This window comes from Lytechinus variegatus, chromosome 10 (genome assembly GCF_018143015.1).
Source record: "Lytechinus variegatus isolate NC3 chromosome 10, Lvar_3.0, whole genome shotgun sequence".
In the NCBI taxonomy this organism is placed as follows: domain Eukaryota; kingdom Metazoa; phylum Echinodermata; class Echinoidea; order Temnopleuroida; family Toxopneustidae; genus Lytechinus; species Lytechinus variegatus.
Window position 1 is genome coordinate 33,082,918 of NC_054749.1, and position 24,522 is coordinate 33,107,439.

The window sequence follows — 24,522 nt, forward strand, 5'->3', positions numbered from 1 at the left end:
TTATAGGAGATTTTTGAAAAATACATAAATCGTCATGCCAGTATACCAATCAAGGGTTGGAGGATGGGGGTAATTATATAAAGGAAAAAAAAACATATTCATGGAATGCAGTCGATGGAATAGGGTGGGGTGGCCGGAGTCATTTTAATACCCACTGTCTCAAGTCACTTACTATAAGAGACACTCAGCGCACATTAATTTTTCGACAAAGAAAACGCATACATTGTTCTTTCCAACTTATAAAAAATTCTCGTAGATTAGTGATGACTCATCTTCAGAATCTTAGTACAAGATCATATATTTTATTTAACAAACGTGTTATAAAGATACAATTTTAAAACATTAATATAATAAAAAGGAGTACATACCTCCCCTGTTATCAATACTTGATCGCACGTCCAATGGGGGAAAAAACGGAAATAGGAGCATATATCCTTTAAAGCAGATAAGCAGGGGGTGGAAACTCCGCTTCTGCATCCGGTCAGACATGGGGAAATTTTGGAAGGTCAAAAGTGCACACTGCTCCCATTTTTCGCGTACAAGGCTATGGACACCGCAACTTCATGGCACACCAGCGAAACAGAGGCGTGGTCATAAATTGGCCTGCGCGCACAGCGTAAAAATATGCAAATAAGCAAATTGTCACAAATTAGCATAATACGCGACGTGATTGAATATGAAATGTATTCATAGAGCTGCGTCTTTGGTAAATTCATGTCATTGATCGATCCCCCGTTCACCCCCCTCAAGGTATTCAGTTGTTTATTCATCTTTTCTTGTTTACATATTTTTTATTCTTTCGCGATTATTACTACATCAATTAATTCCCTTATTTATTTGCTAGATATTTCCCTGGAAGACATTTTGGAAGCTTACAAGAGATTCATTAGTAGGATTGAACTTAGGGATCTGCTTGCTCTATTGGTGTTCATCACTGCCCATTATTTTCATTACACATCATGAATAGCCACAAATATTTGGTTATTATTATTATTTTTTTGGGGGGTGGGGTAAATACTTAAAATGATGAGAAAAATCTGAGCAAGAGAGCAATCAGGTCATTTTGTCTTTATTTTGAAATTGAAATGAACAATCTGGTGCAAATCTTATGAAGTTTTTTTTTTTTAAAGTCTGAGTTTGGGATGGGAGCAAAAGAGAGCCCAGTACCCCCCCCCATGTATTTGCTCTCATCAAGGCTATCTTAAAGGTCACTTCCAAATAAAATAAAAATTTTGTACCTGCCCACCCCTATATTTCTCTATCGATTCCACCCCCCCCCCTCTCTCTCTCTTCCACACACACACATTCCACATAATCATGTGAGCAAACAATTATTCTCATTTCATTTTAATTCCTATCCCACTTTTAAATCAAACTCATTCATGTCTTTAATTCGGCTGCACCTGAATGTCACAGTATGCCATGTTGCAATGGCTTTTATGGGCTATCTTGCCACGCCATGTTATTTTGATACTAAATACCTGTTGTACTAGTATTAAACCCATGGATACCCGACATACAGAATCAATCAATCAATCAATCAATTAATCAATTTATCAATCAATCAATCAATCAATCAGTAGCACTATCATATTCCAGTCATATAGAAGTAATCTTCAGTGCCATTTCATCACAACACAGTTTGGTAGCAATAACATCATCATCACATATCTTTCACGCAATATAAATTGGTGGATTAATTAAATCACGAATATCAAGATTAGAAAGTAATATTACAAATTAAAATGTTTATTAATTAATAAATTTTTGAATACATGATAAAAATATTTTTTCTCTTTTTTCTCACCAAAGCATCAAATTACATCAGCAAAATGCCTATAATGAGTGCAAAAGAAATTGCAAAGATATTACAAGAGACGGGATGTATTTTTTTGGTAAAATCTAGAGAAAAAAAATTGAAAAAAAATAAGTATGTATATTCACTTACATAGTTATTGATAAGCCTTACATAGTCAATATAAGGGGGGCATCAAGGATGCCATTAATAAAAAGATTATCGATATACCTCTCAAAGTCAGTTACTCAAATATCAAATCATTATTTTAGCATTTGCTGACAAGAAATAGCCTGCTAATCTAATCGGGGACACTTCATAAAAAAAAGGGAGCACATTGCCACATTTCTCTAAAGAGTGCCTTCCCAAATCTGCACATTAGAAAATCAGTAACAAAGTTGCTTATTGTCTATTGTTGTGAAGTGCTGCTAGAGCTGTGTTCTATTTCCAACAAATTCTTTTATTTTCAGAGCTAATCTAGTTCATTATATGGGACATCGACAATACAGTGTTACAAAAACAAAGAGATTAAAAACGAAAAAAAATAGTACAACTTTTCACTTCCCCCAGAAAATGAATTCAACAGCTTAATGTCCAGCAATACATAGAGGTTCTTGTTTCATAAAGACTTCAATTATGGTAAATTGGCCCCAAATGTAACTAGCAACTAGCATGGGAACCCCAATTTTGATCTGTTGCTTTAATGTTTCCATAGTAATTACCAGAATTTCAAAGTTAGAATAGTAGTTAGTCTTAAAGGGGAGGTTTACCCTGACAAAAAGTTTATTGTAAAAATAGTAGAAAAAATAATAAAAAATATTGCCAAAGGTTTGAGAAAAATTTATCAAATAATTAAAAGATATTAGAATTTCAATTATTTGATTTGTGACGTCATATGCGAGCAGCATTCATACATAGCGAATGGTAAAAAATCAAATAAATGTCATTTTCTCAGAAAATTGAAAATGGTTTTCACTCTACCTTTTGTGTATCAATAGACAAATCATTTCATACCCGATCATGAATAGAAAACAAAATTAGGTCATCAGGAACCATACAAAATTTGAAATTCATGCATTTTATATTACATAACACATGGGGCAGCTGCTCGTCTACTATGACGTCACAAATCCAAAACTTTGAACTCTAATAACTTTCTTACTTTTTAACGGATTTTCCTGAAACCTTCACCAATGTTTTTTTACTAATTTTTCTGCTATTTTTACAACAAAGTTTTGTTTAGGGTGAACTTCCCCTTTAATGAATTGGGGTCCTGGACTGAGAGTGATTTCTTCGCCCTTTGTTCTGTCACATTGTTTTTATTATGCACATTTTTTCAATGAAAATCCAATATTTCTTATCACCTTTATATGTCTGTAGGCATGTATGTTACATAGCCCAGACCTCAGTAAAGGTCCATTCTGCATTGTTTAGATAACCAGAATACAACCTATCCCTTTCAAACTACTAATATTATTCAAAGTGCTTTCACTACCAGTATAAGTACTACATGTAGATGGTTAGAACATTGATAAGGGGGGGGGGGATAAGTGTGCCCTTTGGAAAAATATTTTAATCTTGTGTGAAACCTATGGACCTAAATATCTATACTCCAATTAATTTTTTTTTCAACAGATGTGTAGTTTAAGCAGCATTCAATATGTATTGACACATTTATTTAAATTCATTAAAGTTTTTAAATCTGTAATTGCAATGAAGAAACTGCTTGTTATGAACCTGGCCTTCATATTTCTTCTTGATCTGCCCTGGTGATACTCAAACTGCTTGTGAAACCTGCATAGTAAACAAAAAGAGAAAGGAACAAAATGAGCTGCTGATATAAATTATTCTTACTCATCTAGTCCAGTTTATTTAGAAGTTTTAAACTTTTTATGAGCCCCTACTCTTCCATGCAATATTATTTAGAAAATGCACATGTAGTAACTTATGTTGCCAGATAAAAATCATAGATCCCTATTATAGATCATTATTCATATAACTTTTTTGTATTAAGTGTGAAAACCCATTCAAATATATATCGAAAGATTAATCTCAATATTTTGTCCTTTTATTTCTGTCTTCAGAGTAACTGAGTTTTAAAGTGAATTTATGTATGATTAATATAGCTAAGAGACATGGACAAGAAGTATGCATTAATGATAATGGAAATACTGGTGAATTTGAATCCAAAAGAACATTATCTCATCATGGAGCTTTACTTTATGGGATAACATGATTCAGAAAAAAATAGGTTTTTTATATTTTTATGAAAACAAGCATACCTGGCAAGCTTTTAGATCAGATATCCTGTTACTCATCAGATTGTACCTCTTGGTGATGTGCAAGTGGTATTTGACTTTGTACTTCTGACTAGGCTGGGACTGCTAAGAACTGGATCCCATTGGATCTGCAATTCAATATACATACAATACTTTACAGTTAAACAATTTCAAAAGTGATAAACAAAATTCCTCTCTTAAAACAATTTTTTCAGAGTTCCAGCTTTCAAAATTCCCAACACAAAAAAAGCAGGTCTTGACCAAAAACTAAATGGTTCAAGCATACGCGGCCTACTATAGTGAGGTCTTTTGTCAATCTTCAATATATATATACACCAAGCCAGCTTTGACAGATGTAGGATAATTATCATTTGTGTAATAATATGGCTCTCGCTCATTCATCAGTGCGAGACAATCATTAATTTTTTTGCACTCGTCTATAAACATGTCTGATTTGAATCTCTACGTTAAGTGAGTTCCTCTTTAAGTTTGATTTTTATTTTAAAAAAGGGTTAGCTCACTTGCTGGCAGGTTTAAATGACCATTTGCCTTTCACCACAAATAACATCAAGTGAGGACAATAAAGATAAATCAATTGGATCAGCCGCTCTCTCTGCTAAGCCTTATACTTAAACAATGCAAAATAGGGCACTATAAATTTTCTCAACCCTTCCAAAAAACAATTGAGCAGTTTGAACCCTGACAAATAAATGTTGCCCCCCCCCCCCCGAAAAAAAAAAATCATTAAACTCCATTGCTAGGCTAATTATATTTTAGTCCAATGGTCCAGCCAGGAACTAAAATAAAGTTAATTTAAATCTTTGTAGAAAGTCAAACCAGACAGATCTAGAATTTTATTTTTAAAAATCTATGTTCAAGTTAGACCTATCCTAGGGCCTTACTTTTATTTAAAAAAAAGAAAAACGTTAATATCTGTCTCAAATCATTCCATGAGCATGGCAAAATCTACCAATATAATTCCAAACAGATTCAGTTCATTTAGATTTAATTTCATTTCATTTTAAATGCAGATAATTGTATTGAAATAGCGGTGTCGAAAAATCAGTACTAGGCCCATGGCCTATAACTTCAAATTTCAACTCAAGCTTGTTTGACAATTAATTTCCAACACCTAATGACCTAGCCTACATCGGCAATTTCGCAGCCGGCTGGCACCGGCGATATCAAAGTCCGCATCCCGCTCTGGCTATATGGTACGGTACCGTATTTGGCTTAATTTTGATGCAGCTTTGCCGTTAAACAAGTCCACATCTACCCCTGATATTTGACAATAAGAACTGAAATACAGATTTAATAAGGGCGGACATGAAGCATCCCAATTAACAAACTTAGTTCTACGAAGAACTATGTTATTTTCTGAGAAAATATGTCAGTCAGATTTCAGACTAATTTAGGACCAGGAAAGGAAAAAGAAATATGGAAATTGTGGTTTGCGTTATAAACTGCACATAAAGCCATGCATGCGACGCCGAACCCCAGCAAACACACTACAATTTCAATTAAGATCAAAGTAAGGAATTGAACTTAACTTACTTTTATTCCTATGGAATGTCATTGGATTGATATTAATGTTTCCTCCAAGATTTTCTGCTCCTTTGAAGTTCACTCAGAAATCATGATTTCGAACATCAATTCTAAAAACAGATAATTAGACTTGCTATTGTATTTCAAAAAGTTGAATTTCGCAGAATCAAAAAGAACGACACTTCGCACAGATATCGTAGGGAATTGTGGGACGGAAAAAATGTTTAATGCATGAGGACATGAATAAAACATTAGCGTTTTATCCAATCATACAAGAGCATTGTGCGTATTTTGACGTCATTACTCATGAATTAAACATTGACCTTCCAAAATCAACCTTCAAATTGGACAAATGGCAGCCATGTTTGTTATGTACAAAACCTATGGAAAACCAAAAACGCGCAAAAAGAGTTGCCTCTCTAGCTCCCTTCGGGAGCTTACGTATACGTAAGATCGTATCTCTGTGCAGATACGAACCAATAGCGCCATCTCGAGTCCTCAACTACTTATACCTGGCCAGTTTCCTGACCCATAATACTGGTGTAGTCTAGTAATATAAACCCATTTGAATGATAACATTTTAATAATCTACAATATACATTTATAACGCAATAATTATGTTACCAAGTAGAAAAAACAATTAATTTTCCTCTCAAAACATGTTAGTTTCTCTAAACAAATACAATATTATAGGTCAAATTATTCTCTGTAGTATTAGTAGATATCTGAAAACGTATATTTTAAGACTATGTATTTATAGCACACAGTCAGTGAGAGACCACACAGTTCACTCCCCCTTTAAAGGGGAAGTTCACCCTGAAGAAAACTTTGTTGTAAAAATAGCAGAAAAAATAGTAAAAAATATTGGTGAAGGTTTGAGGAAAATCCGTTAAAGAGTAAAAAAGTTATTAGAGTTCAAAATTTTGGATTTGTGACGTCATAAACGAGCAGCTGCCCCATGTGTTATATAATATAAACTGTATGAATTTCAAATTTTGTATGGTTCCTGATGACTTAATTTTGTTTTCTTTTCATGATCGGGTGTGAAATGATTTGTCTATTGATATACAAAAGTTACAGTGAAAACCATTTTCAATTTTTTGAGAAAACGACATTTCACTGTTTTTTTACCATTTGCTATGTAGGAATGCTGCTCGCATATGACGTCACAAATCAAATAATTGAAATTCTAATAACTCTTTAATTATTTGATGAATTTTTCTCAAACCTTCGGCAATATCTTTTATTATTTTTTCTCCTATTTTTACAATAAACTTTTTGTCAGGGTGAACTTCCCCTTTGAGAAGAGTATCATACCATGTACTTCAAAGATGGCTAATGATTGCTTTTTTATTTCTTTATATATTTTTGGAAACTAAATAGGAAAAAAGTAAACCTCTTTATATATACTTGTTATGACGTTGAGCCTTCAATCTTAAGTCATTTATTTAGTTATTTAAAATGATCAAAAGATCAAAATGGCGAAGATTACAATTAGGATATTTATTAATTCATTCATGCATTAGAATGTAATAAAACAGGTACAAATTTTCAACAAAACGTTGCTTTCCTGTTGAAAACAAAAATCACAACACTGCAACTTACATCAATGTGAATGGAAATATATGATTGACTAGGCAAGATATAGTTCATCAATTACTACATAAACGGCTTACATAAAAATAGATATTGTTATAATTTATCGAATGTATTCATTGCTTAAAATTACTAAAAATTGCAGTAATGTAGGGCAAGTTGATTTGTATATCATGCATCATCCACAAAAAAGTATCAATAAATTTTTTATGTCTCAAATCAAAATAATAGCATTCCAGATACAAAACGCACGAGGAAAAAAAATAATAGAAATGCCCATATTCTGCAAATGTGACTAGAATGAATGCAATTAATTATAACAAATGAAGAGTTTACTTGCAAAAGGGGTTAGGTCCACTTTGGACCATTCCGAGAAAAAATATGTTTTTATTCTCACTTATTGCAATATTCTTATGAAATAGTAAATTGTCATGATGTAATACCTTATCATGTGAATATAAAATTGGGTATAAAAGAAATCTACCTGTCTTAATTTTTTTCTATATATTTAAAAAAAAATTATCATTGTGGACCTAACCCCTTTTGCAAGTAAACTGAAATGAATCCAATCTCTTTTGAAAAAAGGTTATTTTTCTTTGCCACTTTCATTTACGTTTTCACATTTTCTTTCGTATCATCAGAGTGACTAAAAATTTAGAGGTTTAGAGACAGAAAACAATAAAATTTATGAAAAATGGACCTAACCCCTTTTGACAAATGAGTTTTTCAGAAGGGTTTTGTTGCAAAAGGGGCCAGGTCCACTCCAAGAAAATCTTTTTTAAATTCTCTCATATTGCAATATTCTTATGCAAAACTGAATTTTCATGATACCCTTCCATGAGAACATGAAATTGGGTATAAAAAATTTCTACCTGTCTTCATATCTTTTATAATATTCTTTTTAAAAAAAAATCTGTATGGACCTCACCCTTTTTGAAAAAAAGTGTTTTTTCTTTGCCATTTTAGTTCACTTTTTTAAAAAGGAATTTCAACTTTTCTATGGTATCATCTTATAGAGCTACTAAAATCTATAACTTGAGACATAAAAATTAAATTTGATGAAAAATGGACCTAACCCCTTTTGCAAGTGAGCTCTTCAAATATAGATGTATTACTAATCACAGTACCAAATGACATTAACAGCTATAAACATGATAAATGGCACAGAACTTTACAGATATAGGTCTATTGAATGCATCATGAATGTAAACAGTCACAATTAATGAAACAATGACTGACCGATTTTACGATGAAGATTGTTTAGAATTCAATTAGCATAATTAACATCGTATATACTATGTAGCTGAAGGAAAAATTTTTAAAAGAAATATGGATAGGGATTTACTGAATATTATCATGATTATATTCTGGAGGAGATAAACTCATACTAAAGGTTGCTATAGCGTAGAACTTTCGCAATGATAAAAATGCAGAATAAAATGAGTACGGATTATTATTAAAAGTAGTCTTAGATACTGAAAATCTAAGCATATAACTACTCGTATTTGAATAAAACAAATCATATTGAATTACTAACAGGTTTGTACGCAAAAAAAAAGGTTTTAAGATGCTGGCTCTTCGAGATTTTTCTTCTCTCCATATTTCACTCCACCCACTGAATGTCTTTCGTGAGATTCCATTCACCCGAAGGACTAGCACGTGGACCAACTTACAAAAATGTTAATTTTTAAGATCGTAATAATGATATTTATCTAAACATTGATCTGGCTGGCGGAGTTATCTTCCGAAATATTATTGTTAAAGTGCATGAATATAAGATCTCTGTTAACCTGAGCATTACAATTATTTCATTTCATGGCATACAATTAGCAGAGGTGAGGAGGAAAGAGTCATTTATTTATAATCGGAGCATAATTATACAGTGCGTATCAATAAAGAGTTTACAATTTGAAAAGTGTACAACATGGGGATAATTTTCTCACATATATTCTTGGGTGTGGGTCTCATCTATGAAATAAAGGTAAAATTTTGACAGAATGTTACTCCTGAGTGAGCACTATCCATTTTTCTAAAGCTCGCAGAAATCGGTTTGGCGCAGGAATGCTCATTTTCAAGCTTTGTCGAGGAAAAATGGTGAAAACAAAGTGACCATGTGGTACATTTTTTTTCGTACATTTCTTTTGCAATTTTAGCGAATTGAAATAAAACAGATATATTTAAATATTTTGTAACCCAAGGTAAGCAAAACCTTTACACTTTTTATGCCATCTGGATCTGAGGAAACAAATTAAGTAAACAAAAGTTTATTTCAGACATCGCCAGCATTTCTTTCACTATTAGTTTTATCATTTAACGTGGGACCACATTTCATTTGATACGTGTTCTCCACACTTTTCACAACCTTGACAATAATTAAGAAAACTAAAATCAAGCATTGGCCATTTTATGTGAATCCCAGATCCGTGTAAAGCAGATATCATCATGGCCTCATGGCTAAAAAGGTAAAACATATCTTCAACTCAATATTCCAAGCTTAAGTCATGTGTTCTTCATGATTAACATCTACTTTTATTTACATAACTTCATAATTTCCAAGTTCTGCGCAAATAATTTTCACGAACTTTTCAAAATTAAGTGGTGCTCACTCAAGCGGAAAGATTTTTCGACAGTCATATCGTCATTTAATTAAAGGGATCTGTACAAATGTTTAAATGTGGAAAAAGCTTCAGGATATTGCAAATATATGATTTTACAGCATTATTTCTAAGTGTAAACTTTTGATACGCAGTGTATAATAAACAAATTGAAATCTTACTAAATTCTAAAAAGAAATGTATATACAACAAATTTCTTCATAAACTGAAGAATATTTCTCAGCGACATGTTGCTATCGTAATTAGAATAGAAAGATAAATCCTTTCCTCATAATTTGCATAACCCCACTCTGCTTTCATAGATCGAATCATGCCTACAACAATGTATTTTATTTCGATTTTCAAATACAACTACAATTATGACCATGCATGTTAATGATTATTTCATTTAAATTGTCATGATTATTTTTTCTCTCTTCTGTGTTCATGATAATTATGTAATTAATGCTGTTTATTTTGTCTTTTATTGGAGTGCAGAATAAAAATACATGTACTTCAACCAACCAACTAACTAACCACCCATCCGACCCGACCAACCAACCAACCGACCGACCACCAAACCAACCGACCGACCAACCAACCAACCAACCAACCAACCACCAAACCAACCACCAAACCGACCACCAAACCGACCGAACGACCAACCAACCAACCAACCACCCACCCACCAAACCAACCAACCAGCAACCAACCCACTAAACAACCAACCACCAAACCAACCAACCAACAGACCAACCACCAAAACCAACAACCAACCACTAACCAACCAACCAACCACCAAACCAACCAACCAACCACCAAACCAACCAACCGACCAACCAACCAACCAACCAACAACCAACCAACCACCAAACCAACAAACACACCAACCAACCAACCGACCAACCGACCAACCAACCAACTAACCAACCGACCGACCCCACCGACCGACCAACCAACCAACCACCAAACCAACCAACCAACCAATCAACCCAACCAACCACCAACCCAACCTTCAATCAACGAACTCCCAAAACAGAACAAACAAACAAACCTTTATTTCTATACAAGATCGGTAATTCTTAACAAGCCCCTGTACACAGATGTCAACATGAGATGATCGTTATTTTCTGTATAAGAGCTGAATTCAAAGAGTTCAACTACTGTATGATTGGAATTAAAACTGATAAATTAAAATGAAACATCATATTATGTTGTTATTTTTTTAAAGATTAAACCTACAATTATCATATATTTCAACAGCGGGGTCAAACGTATTTAGGGTATTCTTTTCTTCAAGCTTTTTTTTAAGACCAGCCAAACGTGTTTAGGATATGTTTTTTCCCCCAAGCCTTTTCCCCGATGTCATATTTTGGCGACAGCTTGTTTAGGGGCCAAAATGTGTAAATGAAGCCCGCAAAAAAACTTGTTTAGGGGGTTATTTTGTACATAGGGGAAAACTCGTTTTGGAAATTACATGGTCACGCGAGTGTACAGCAATAATTATTTAACTGCCCCTCCCCCGGAATTTACATAACTGTTGGCATTAGCAAATTAATGACGTTAATTTTACATGCGTTGTTAATCCAAAGTAATTTTTACAAAAGAAAATTTGTGTACTGTATATTTGGCACTTTTAGAGTAAGCGGGTATTATACGTGTTAACATGTTCCCCTTATGAACAAATGTTATTTTTCAACCCTACATGACGATTGAGAATCTACCTCTCAAAGTCGCGATTGCTGGTGAATGGTGTTAAAAAAGATGGACACTTTTTCCTAGTTTTGACTGGATGTGAGTGACCGTACCCCCCCCCATCCCCGAATTTCAAAGATAAGTAGCTCCAGGGACCACCACATCGTCGTAATGATCACCTCGTCTAGGGCACCTTCCGGATTCCTTCCAATTTGGTAGAGGTTGGACCATAGGCCCACTGTTGATGTAATTCACCACAGACGTGTAATTATGAACTCTCTGATCAGCCTGCTGTCCAGGATACATCGGATGCATGTATTCGTGGCTCAGGATATTCCCTTCTCCACCTTTGGAATTCTGGCTGTCGACCATATTAACATAGTTTGGATGATTTGCACTTTGTTGATCGATGTTGGTTTCCATCATTTCCTCTGTATCAGGCTCATTCGGTGATGTGTCTTCACTCATGGATTCGCAACCCCCAGAACTGTCCTTTCTGTTGGCTTTATTTTTCTTATAATAACGTCTTATAACAAAAATGGCGCTCATCAACATCAGAATGAAGACAGGTTCCAAAATGGCGACAACAATAGCCATATTGTCCGAACTGGCATTCTTGTTTTGTGATGGGTAAGGTGTGGTAACAATAAATACATATGTATCAACGGGTATTTTGTTTGACGGGGTAGGCGTGTAAGATAATGTCCAGGATTTATATCGAGTCATTTCTTGGGTAGTCGAGTAAGATGATGGTATGTTGGATTGAAGTGGTAGCGTGCATGTGATTTTCTTCTCCCGGTCAATATACAAATAGAATTCAGGTTGAAATTTCTCTAATTCAGATTTATACACAAGAAATGAAAAACCATTTTGGGTAATAACCGTGTGGCGATAGACTACATGCTTATTATTAGCATAATAAAGATATAGGCCTATTTGTGTATCCTGATCTGCCCGATAGTAATTATTATCCAGACTACAAAGCACGTTGATTTCGTTTGAACTTCCAGGAGTTGTTGAAATGCAATTAGAACAGCTGACGACACGTAGATCAAAGGACGCAATTTCTTCATAACGATAATTACGACACTTGAAGATAGCAGAATCATTAGTTCTGATGTTAGAGAGAGTTATGCGATTAGAATCAATGATGGACTTGTATGGTACCACCATAATAATGACGATATTTATAACGAGGATCGTCGGTGAAGACACCTCTCCAATCTGCAATTAATGTTTCATTTTGAAACCATCTCCTGTAGTTATCACTTAATATTACTCCCCGAGTATAACAGCTCAGTGTAATATCATCTCCAACATAAGCTATTTTTAACTCTGGATCCCCATCCACCATGTACACCATACAAAAAGTTAAAAATGCAGTCAAAAGAACACTTAACAACCGAGAAATATCAGCCATCTTTCAGAACTTGGATCTCATGCGAACAATGATGAAGAACTAAAAAAAATACGAAGGATGAGCTAGAGCTATGTTAGAGACTGAACAATGAAAGTGGAATTACTCTAGCCCAAGCAATATAAAGATTTACCATGGTTACCGTGCAAAGTATGTATCACGGAAGACGGAAGTTTGCTATACCTGAAACACTGGCGTATAAACAGATTTTTAAGAAATCCACGATCGAGGGGAAAAAATGACAAGAAAAGAGAAGAAAAGTGTTTTTCTGCACATTGTGTTATGATCTGAAGATCTACCCTTCCCGTAAGCCAGGTTCTAACCCCGCTTTTTACCCGCTTTGCGCCACTGATAATGATGTTTAATATGAAATAGAAGAATACAATTAATGCTTGTGTTAAACTTTTGGTTAAAACTGTAGTTCAAAATAAGGGCCTTTCCTCTATTTTCAACTTATCTTTGTGTCTTCTCTTCTTTCTTTCCTCAACTATTTAAAAATAAACTTGTTCAGTTATGGCTATAGTCCGATACAAAAGGCCCACACTCACATCTCTTCACATACCAAAACACACAGACACACACTTACCAAAACCCACACGCACACCCTCACACTATATTTCTCATCTTTTTATATCAGATATTTTATATTTGTTTATTGCTTAATATCTTTATAAAGGATGTGATATAAAAGCCGCGCAAATTCAGACATTGAAAATGGGTAAATTGAAAGGTCCGAATTTGTGTTTTTTCTCCAACATACGTTGTCAATGAAAAAAAAAAACAGTTTGTTGGTTTATGTTCTTCATGAAATTAACTGATAAATGTAATAGTGTAGGCCTATGAGAATTGAAAGTGTTGTTGTTTAAGCAACTGGAACAATGGCTTGTTATTTTGGGAAATGAAGTAATGCCATGTTTATTATTTTTGGAGGCCTTATTTCTTTGAATTTCCATAAGAACTACACTCAGTTTCCTGTATACATTGACTCGCAAGTTCCTTGGGGGCGGGGGAGTAATTGATATAACCATAGGCCTACTGTAGTATAGGAATGAATAGTAAATTGACCCCGAATGATTAGGTCTTGAAATTGGGACAGGGGAGGGGGGGGGGTGGGGTGGAGGCATAGAGATGGGTGGAGGGCTTTACCACCCTCTGCTACCTTGGCGATAAACCGTTTTCATCTAAAGGGTAAAGAATATACACAAAATGTTTTTTTTTCATCTTCTAGTCTTGTTTCTATGATGAGATATAGGAGAGAAAAAAGGACATAATATTCTCATTTCGCCGATCTACACTACATTGAGTGTATAAACTTTAAGAGGGATTTTAAACATTTAATTTCCATAATTTTAAGTGAAATTGCCCGTGCAATTGGAAATTAAAATACGAAATCAAAATACAGCTGCATTTTTAACTCCAAATTCATCTCACTACTAAATGGTTATGGATATTGCCAGTTACTTATTAAGCTTATAGTTTCCCTAAAATTGGGCAAATGCTATATTATCAGGTCGGTGACATAGACCAATGGTTGGTTGGGTCATTTGAGTGGATAATGCTCTAAGGATTTCAAACTATCGAAACAGAACAAAGTTTAGGGATGATTTTCTCACATAGGATGGTCGGATTGATGGGACATAACACTTTGCTTGTAGCCCTGTGTGCAAGTGAATGTACATTAAGTTCTTTTCCCCTTGAATATTAACCAAATATTGTTTTTATGTTATTGGGTATATTCATTTGGAGGAATCTTCTCTTTAACCTTGTCGTAAAATTCCCTTTCCACCATCAGTCGTTGGAAGATGGGACGTAGTAACGGACCTACTTCAAATCAACTGAAATATGTCGAGACACTATACCCACGTTGATTGATAAATAAAGGAAGCAATATAAAGATGATTTATTTGCAACATTCTTTGCCCAATTTAATCTACAGCGTAGGGATTACTCCTCTATTGAATATGAGTGCAAGCTTATACAGTGCGTATCAAAAAAGTAGAAATAATCCTATAAAATAATATAATTGTAATATCTTGAAGCTTCTTCCACATTCACATTGGTATAAATCTCTCTAAGCGAATGTTGATAGAACTGTAAAAAAAAAAAAAAATCCGCTTGAGTGAGCACCACTGACTTTTTAAAAGTTCACGAAGAATGATTTGCGCAGAACTTGGAAATAGTTAGGGGCCTATATGGATAAAAGTATACATTATTAAAGAAGAGTACATAGACTTTAGCTAAGAAGATTGATTTGGAGATAGTTTTTACTTTTTAACCTGTTTCTTTTAGTGTTCCTGTATTTACAGTTTCCTTGCCCAAAACACCCCTATCAAGCGCCATTGCGCCCCCTCGACCCCCTCCCCCTCCCGAGGCCGTATGTGATGATATCTGCTTTACAGCAAGGAGCTGTGATTCACAAGAGAAGGCTTAGGCTTGATTTTCCTTTTCTTTTAATCATGCTTGTCATGCTTGGGAAACAAGTATTAAATGAAATATGAAATCTAAACCCACTTTAATAATGAAAAAATAGTAAAAATGCTGGAGATGTCTGAAATATGAACTTATGTTTACATTCAGTTATGTCCTCGGGATCCAGCTGTTACAAAATGTTAAAATGTATCTTATTTCTACTGGCTGTTTTTCCGCGACACAGTGAGAAAGTGAGCATTTCTGCACAAACTGAAAGTGAGCATTTCTGCACAAACTAAAAGTGAGCATTTCTGCACAAACTGAAAGTGAGCATTTCTGCACAAACTGAAAGTGAGCATTTCTGCACAAACTAAAAGTGAGCATTTCTGCACAAACTAAAAGTGAGCATTTCTGCACAAACTAAAAGTGAGCATTTCTGCATAAACTAAAAGTGAGCATTTCTGCACAAACTAAAAGTGAGCATTTCTGCACAAACTAAAAGTGAGCATTTCTGCACAAACTAAAAGTGAGCATTCTGCACAAACCGAAAATGGACAGTGCCAGTGGCGTACCGTGGGTCATGGCATTGGGGGGGGGGGCACCAGCAAAAATTTTGAGTCACTAAGTGAGCGCGCGAAGCGCGCCCAGTTGCTGGGTATACTGACCTATTAGAGACATTTTAGGGACAGCGCCATCAAACGGAAATGTCTCTCACTGGTCAAATAATGCGAACGCGAAGCGCGAGCTTAATTTTTTTATATTCAGACCTAAAAAGGACATTGTAATCATGATACGTACTTGTCTCGCCAAATAATGCGAGCGCGAAGCGCGAGCTGAATTTTTTGTAAATATTGACCCCCAAATAGGAAGATTTTAAGGACTATATTTTAGGAATCCATTAAGATTATACACATCTCACCGTAGTAATCTAGTGCGAGTGCCAATAAGCGCTTGCCTATTTTGTTAGAATTGCATCTAAACATGCACATAAAGCACTTGTAATCATGATTAACATACCCATCTCACCAATCAATCTTGCGAGCTCGAAGCGCGAGCTAAAAATTTAGGAAATTCAGAACTGAAGAGGGGCATTTTAAGGCTTGTTTGTAGGAATCCACGAAGACCATACTAACCAAATGATGCGAGCGCTGATGCGAGCGCGAAGCGCGAGCTGAAAATTTTTGATATTCAGATTAGAAAAAGGGACATTTTAAGGACTGATTCTAGGAATTCATGGAGAGCAGACATATTTCACCAATCCACTACTGCGAACGTGAGCACGGACAGGAAATGTTTTATATTGAGACCTTAAAATGGGGGCAATCACTATAAGTAGTCATGAAAAAGAAACATACTATTGTACATAAAGAATAACTCGAAGTGCGAGGAAATATATTTGGCAGTTTGGTGTATGTTGACTTGCAAACGGGAGGTTTTAGTATAGCATGATTATATTTCTCGGTAAACAGACAATGCGAGGACCAGGAACAATGAAGACATAGGCCCTGAGCAAATTATAAATAAAGTTATGAAAAAAAATGTTTCTTATGTAATATAACATAACATAATTATGATATAATATAACATTATAATGAACAATAATGTCTTCTTTCCCAATACGTTTCTCTTCCTTTCTCCCTCTTTTTCTCCTTTTCCCCCTTTTTTTTGTCAGCCGATGGGGGGGGGGCATGTGCCCCCCATGCCCCCCCCGTAGTTACGCCACTGGACAGTGCTCACCTAAGTGTAACATTCTGTCAATTTTTTTTAACTTTCATTTGATAGATGAGACCCACGAATATATGTGCAAAAAATATCCCATATTATGTCTTTTTCAATTCCAAGGACTTTTTTTAAAGTGTAAAATTTTGACTGATACGCACTGTATATCATGAACATATTTCAACATGCATGCTGTTTAAAAGATAATTATATCAAATTTTACTAATAATAAAATAGACTTTGATATGAAAATCTGGATTCCTCACATGTTACCACTATTGTAAGAAAGGAAGTATAAAAAAAATATAATTCAAACACTATAATTTTCGCTCGTTGTGCTCGGTACACTATAAAATATGCTTCTTTGAAGTGAACATGGAATGTATACACGTAACGCTGATTCACTGAATGCTGTATTACCTAAGCCACATATTGAAAGTTTCAAGCAATCCTTTAAATTTAGTGCAATAAAGACATGGAACTCCTTGCCAAATGAACTCCAGAATATTTCTAACCTCCTACATTTCAAGAGGTCATACAAAAACAAGTATTTGTAAACTGACAGTAGACTGATTTTTTATCCATATTTTATTGTATAGTTGATTGTATAGTTAATTCTGTATTATGTTGCTGCACTCCTTTCTTTCCCCTCGCCCTCTCTCTCGCTCTCTACTTCTGCCATTTACTTAACCACACTATCTCTGTCTTACCTCTCTCTATCTTCCTGCTCTCAGTATTTTTTTGGTGCAACTTTTATTGTAAATTAAGCATACCCAGTATTTTAACTTAATTAAGTTTGTATGCATTCTTATTGTTGTTTGATATTTTTATGTAACAGGACCGTGTTGAAAAACAGTGTATTTTATCTGAACATGTTATCCTGTATAAAGATGTTTTAATAAATAAATAAATAAATAAATAAATAAAACATTTTGTTTTATGGAAGGTACAAGGCTTGAGTCGCATCTGGCTCACTCAGTTGAATATACTTAACCAAATATATATGGAAATGATTGTGATATCGAGCCTGTTCCCTGCATCTTCCCTTGCACCAAACACACTAACCTACCTGTTCCACCCACCCTTTCAAAAATATTCAGGTGACAAAGCTTGAACAAAATACTGAGTAAAAACATATTTTATATCTTATCCGTAACTGTAAATTGAGTCCTGAAGCAAACATCGCTGCAACATTATGTGTTGGGACATGCATTAGAAACGTAACGACATTACACGTTGATTGATATTATGCATTGGACGATCATTGCATAACATAAAGCGTCACTGCGACATTATCGGTTGTAACAGGGCACATCTATTTTGTCATGGCTCCATCCTCTAAAGCCTTTATTATGCCTTCACATTCTAAATATGATACCCCACAAAAAAATAATAAGAAATAAAACAGCTGAAATGTTTCAGGCGATATTCAACAGAAATCTAATTTGTTTAGTTCTAATATGGTGTAAGATGAAGAAATGTGTTTGAATTTTTCAATTCATTTTTGCATTTTTTTCAGAAAATTCAAAGAAAACCTCTTCAAATGCCAGACATTCATACTGTGATACATAATAGCTGAAATGGTTCAAATGAGAATATTTGTGTAGTCCTATATATCTTTTTTGTCTTTGTAAAGTATACACTACTTTTGCAAGAATTACATATTATTCAGGGAATATCACTTATGTCATTATACACAATAGCTTAGTGCATCATGAATGCCCTTTTCCCCTCAGTCACATCGAGACATTTTCTGTCATGACTTCAAACAAAAAGCTCAACTTTATGCTCAATCATTTCCATCAAGTCCACAAATTCACTAATAAATACGGTAACTAGTTGTCTAATCTGGTGCTGATATATAGAATGACAACAGAATTAAAAAAATTGATACAAAGGTGAATTCTTTATACATTTTTTATTTCTAATATTTATGCATAAAAAGTGCTTCAATTGCAATGGATAATTTTCCAGATATGCAAATACATTATAGATACATGTATATACACAAATTATATATCTATACAATATAATATTATTCTGTGCAAAATAGCAAAGTAATATACACCCAGCTTTTTATACAAGAGAATGTACTGATAAAATCATAATTAAGAAAAATCAATAAAAAACAAGCTTTTAATACGTAATGTAGTCACTATTATAGTGAAATTCTTTGGTCAGACGATACTAACCAATTAGGTCATGGTATGATTGTTGGTTTAGAGATTTCAAGTCAATGTAAGAACACTTTTAGTAGATCTGTGTTGTTCCATGCGCTTAGGAGCACCCCAACGCAATATACAATGTGTGGAGCCATGGTCATATTTCCCTTAACATGAGAAATAAAGAGAGTATTCAAGGCTGATAATATTATTTTAATATATAATAGAATAAAATGAAACCATCAAAATGCTGAAAACTTCAAATTCTGATAACAAATAAGTTATTAGTACAGAAGATGTTGATCATCGAGGTAGTAGAGAATGACTATAGGAGTTTAGGAGTTGATCTGTCGTCTCACGGTTGCAGCAGCGATTGTCCACATTGCCTGACGAAGACTGCACGTAGCAGGAGCAGTCGAAACGTCGAAATAATCGTTTGATTTATCGTGAGACAACAGATCAACTCCTAAACTCCTATAGTGATTCTCTACTAATAACAAGTAATTAAAATAAGTTATCTTAGTGAAACAGCTGTATGCACTAAGTGGGCGGAAGATATCACGTCCTCATTCCTTCCCTTTCATATTTTATAATAATATAACATCTTATTATTTTTTCCCTCATATATGTGTATTGAAGTATCTCTCCATTGTAAAAAAAAACTAAAGTTAAAGCAATACTTTCACACAATGGGTCAATAATCAATCCTTTTTAAAACATTTTTAGGTCAGAAAATTGAAAAAAAAAACACCATAAGTTTAAGACATTTTTAGGTCAGAAAATTGAAATCATGTAAGAAAAATTAAAAAGTGGGGATGACATCATCAATTCTCTCAGCACATATTTCTACTTAGAACTGCTTGATCAAAGTAATGATTTTCTTTTTAATTTGCATCAAATTTGATGAAATACAGGTTTTGCTTGTCTACTTTTACTCCATTTATTCACATTATTTTCAGCCTGGAGTAACCCCTTTAATCAGTAGTGATGTGAGTGTTCTTACATTGACTTGATAAATGTAAATGCTATGGCAGGAAAGGAGCTTATCTGAAGAGGAAGACTTGTCAGAAAGTAGGCCAAATTTGATCCAAAATATGTTTCTAGGATTACAGGGGATGCATTAAAACAGTCATTTAAATACGGAACCTAGTCTCGTCTTGGGTGTGAATTAGTATCAACTATGGAAAGCAAACAATGACATAATTCATTACATTTTAACTGCTAAGCCTAAGTACAACAATGTTAGCATTCAGCTGTAACAGTTCTCTAGAGATTGGTCAATGTAAACAGATGTGCCTTATACCTAGAAGACGTATAAGTGCATTAGTCTAAAAACATCGTTTTTGTTGTTGCTAGAGGATATAACTGTCTGTGCGGGCAGGAAGGAAAAAGCTAGGCAAATCAGTGCATACTTACAATGCAGGAAGGACTAATCCAAACATAGAGGAAATTACAATGACGCATTACTCATAACTGGAAGCATTTTAGAGAGTTATTTCATGGTTGGCAATTCAATAAGTTTGATAATCAGCAACAATTTAGTACAATATATCAAGATCAAAACAACTCTCATCCGCGATGTATCTTTGACACAAAGACAACACTGAATTTGTTGAACCATCAATATGTACTGTACAGTGATGTAAAGGCCTGGTCACACTGCCCGAGTGTTGTTGCAGTGGTCGTGGAGCGGAAGAGAGAGGGGGTCGAATTTCACTCACAAAATTGGGGGAAAAAATAAAAAACAAAAATCGAAAACAAAATAAAAACAAACGAAATCGAAAATGGTGAACGGGAGCGAGCGGTGATGATTTTTTTCTATCCGCTCCACGACCGCTCCAACAACGTTCAGGCGGTGTGACCAGGCCTATAGTAACAGAAATAACCAAATTTCAATGAATGTACATTTATGAGGGGGTGGTGGAGAAAGGAAATGAAATACATGTATACTACTGCAGCACTTTAGTAGTAAACAAAATAAATAGGAGAAAAGGAAATCCTAACATATTCTTGCACAATATAACACTATTCTATGTGATATGCAAGAAGATACCGGCTCCTTACAGCCTCATTTTACACAGGTATTGATAAAAAGAATGAAATTCAATCTGAAAAAGTCTGATTTTCTAGTAACGAATGCACATTTTAAGGGATTCAAATTCTAACGTAATACATGATTGTCTTAGATAAAAGCACCATACACATTCATTCTGTACAAGTTTTTCTCTTACAACTACATTTTGAAATACTCTTTAATGATTCCATTACTTACAAAAAGCTATAAGAAAACACAAACAGTGAAAGTTTAGATTTGCTGAGAAGTGTAAATAATTTTTTTAGCCCATTAACAATAATTGACACTCTTATTCTTTGTACTTTGAATAGGTAAAAGCAAATATCCAGTAGTTAATGGAAAACTTATTAACAAAGTTGTCCAATTTCAACATAAAATTTATCTTACATTCCAATTGATATTGTCTATTTCTCATGTTAAAACCAAATTAATAAGATCTTCATAATTCTAATAGGAAATCCATATAATTTACAAATATGTACAATGCAATGCATGTAGATCTATATCTAATCATCAGTACAAAATACCTTCATTAAATACCATCTTGTGAAATTTACAATTTGAATAGAATTCTCATTCTCTCAAAATACAGCTTCAACAATTTTGATGCAATTTTTTATCAAATTTTCAATTAGTAGAAAAAATATATTGTTACTATAAAGGCATCAACTATTTCTGTATATTCAAGCCAATTAAAACAGCAGCCATAAGAATATTACAAATTCTTTTAAAAAGCCAGTTTGATATAAAATTAGAGGGTAGGTCATTTCATTTTGTGTAGATACTTCTTTTGCCAAGATAGCGCACAATATTTGGTGGCTAATGCCTAAGCCTGCCATTGTTAATATCAGTGTCATATTTAACTAGTTGTAAAGGGTGTATCTATGAAAAAGAAACCCATCATTCATTATTGTTTGTTTAGAAACTATCAAATTCAGAATTGTGGGATTCGTATCACTCAAAAATTACTCTCATCAATCAGCATTAAATACCTGAATTGGGTTTCTAGGACCAAGTTTCACTGAACACCAGTGTTCTAAAAACGTGGTGTCAAAATCCCAGGTGGTTCACTATCACTGCTCACTGAGTCGCTATGGTGTGAGTGTGTGCATATGAACAATGTTATTATGCAACATCAAAATTGCTTTTTAAATTGTTTGAATTGAACTTCATCAATATGTAAGAAACAATAGGTTCATAAGTCAACGCAAACAGTTTATGTGACAAAAAATCTGGTAAAGTATTTTTATATTCTTTTTCCTCTCAATTTTCGATTGTTCATTGTGCCCACTGTGTTAAGACCACAAGTGAACAAAGTGTAACACATTGTATAACAAAGTGTAATGCATCATATAATGAATACAATAGTGTTCAGTGATACATGGTCCTAAGCACCATCATGCTTCTATTTGAATGTAAATAAAGTCATTACAAGAAATGTTATAAGCATTTCTATTTGCCATTTTGAGGGTAGAACATTTCTTATAGGAGTCTATCTCATACATGGGTTGTTACATTATATAACCATAAAATTATTATCCTTAATTTCTAGAATAAAATGACATTGCTTCCATTTACAGCTTGACAGACATTGCAAAAAATACACCATGTAGAACTCCTTCATGTAAGAGTACTAAACAAGTATATAATAATATGCACAAACATTATGGCAAGCAAAGTATACATCATATCTCGTGCAACATGTATACATATAAACTTGTTCACTTAACTCTTTAATATACAGAGAGTAAATTCAATGTACGACAATAAATTCAATGTATGACAATAAATACATTTTCATATTATTGAAAAAAGACACAGGAAAATAAAAATGCTACAAATGATCAAGATATTTTGATGGATTCACAAGGAATAGGCAATATACAGATAATACATAAATTAAATCTCTAACAGGGATGAATGGGGTTATAAGTTAGAATGGAAAAATTATTGATATAAAATTGCAATTGATATCGAAAATTGCCATCATAAGTTTGAGGATATTACAATCCTGGTTAATACATATACGTAGAGAATGTGATTTTGATCATGATGTATCGTAGAAGGGAATGTTTTCTTATCATTATTGATATTGTCTACCCAAGTTTATAAAAATAATCTCATTCGATCCATGGAACACTGATCTGCTAAAGTTAGACATGAGTGTACTACAAAAGTGTCCCCCTCTCTCTCTACGACTTAGACATTCTCTACAATGCATCGATTCCATTGAAAATACAATTAAATCACAAATGAGATCTGAGAGGCCTTTGTCGAAAGTTGGTGAACTTGGACAGCAGATCATCCGAATATTTGCACCGGACGAACAATTGCAAATGTGTCGTTGCCCAGAGTCAAGAGATTTCGATCCTTTCCCGGTCCACCAACTTTCGACAAAAGACTCTCAGCTCAACATTCTGACTTGACTGGCATTTTCAAAGGAATTGGTGAGTTTTAGAGTGTCTCTGTAGCAAATGCAAAAAGTCTGGTCTTTCTCTCTGACACACAACAAAGTGACACCCACACAAATTCACACACATACACACACTCACATACTCCTATCTTAATTTCTTTAAAACTGAGTTAAGATTTGGCATAGAATATAGAGTACATGGCAGAACGCGTACCATATTGTTTGGCCCATCTTTATCAGCAGTAAAATAAACCACCAAAATCTTGGAATTATGTGCATAATGATGTAATGGATTATATCAGAGTGCTATTCAATGTGTATCCCTCTGCTTCAGATTGAAGAGCTAAATTAAAGGTGTTCTTACAACGGGGAAAACATCAGGGTTCAAGACGCCTGGTCATTAAAGATAAATGGCAGATGTTGTAATGATTTCATAATGAGTCTGTATAGAATCCAATCAAATGACCATCCAAGCATCTGTATGTGTAAAAGTTAACCAATGTGTTTCTGGAAGAAATGTGTGATTGCTGAAAAATATGCAAAACAGACGTGAAATTCAAGCACAATTTTGGGTATTTTTCTATGCAATAATATTACACTGCTTCACATATGCTTATCTTTGTTGGGTGTCTTCAGTGTGATTTTGTTTAAAGCTTAGTTTTCATTATTTTGTAACAAGTAAAATGTGTTGTCAATCGCCCATGGTGGAATTTGTTGTCGAGTGGAACCATCCTATAGACCAAAATACTGTACAATTTGTATATTTGTATACAACTTGGGTGTAGTGGTCTAATGGTTAAGGCTTTCGTCTTTCAATCTGAGGG

At 34.1% G+C, this 24,522-nt stretch overlaps 1 protein-coding gene and 2 long non-coding RNA genes across 3 annotated transcripts; 2 read left to right on the forward strand and 1 right to left on the reverse strand.

The window, feature by feature from the left end:
• Positions 1–3,478: 3,478 nt before the first annotated feature.
• LOC121423239 lies at positions 3,479–5,666 on the reverse strand. The gene is made up of 3 exons (XR_005971249.1): positions 5,629–5,666; positions 4,078–4,202; positions 3,479–3,589 (listed from the first exon to the last, which is right to left on the reverse strand). It is a non-coding gene; the product is annotated as an uncharacterized LOC121423239 (long non-coding RNA).
• Positions 5,667–9,326: 3,660 nt separating this feature from the next.
• Positions 9,327–10,929, forward strand: LOC121423211 (probable hemoglobin and hemoglobin-haptoglobin-binding protein 3). Its single transcript, XM_041618531.1, has 2 exons — positions 9,327–9,331; positions 10,515–10,929. The coding sequence occupies exons 1-2, from the start codon at positions 9,327–9,329 to the stop codon at positions 10,927–10,929; spliced, it is 420 nt and encodes a 139-aa protein (XP_041474465.1).
• Positions 10,930–18,956: 8,027 nt separating this feature from the next.
• Positions 18,957–22,879, forward strand: LOC121422675. Its single transcript, XR_005971177.1, has 2 exons — positions 18,957–19,937; positions 19,985–22,879. It is a non-coding gene; the product is annotated as an uncharacterized LOC121422675 (long non-coding RNA).
• The last annotated feature ends 1,643 nt before the right edge of the window (positions 22,880–24,522 follow it).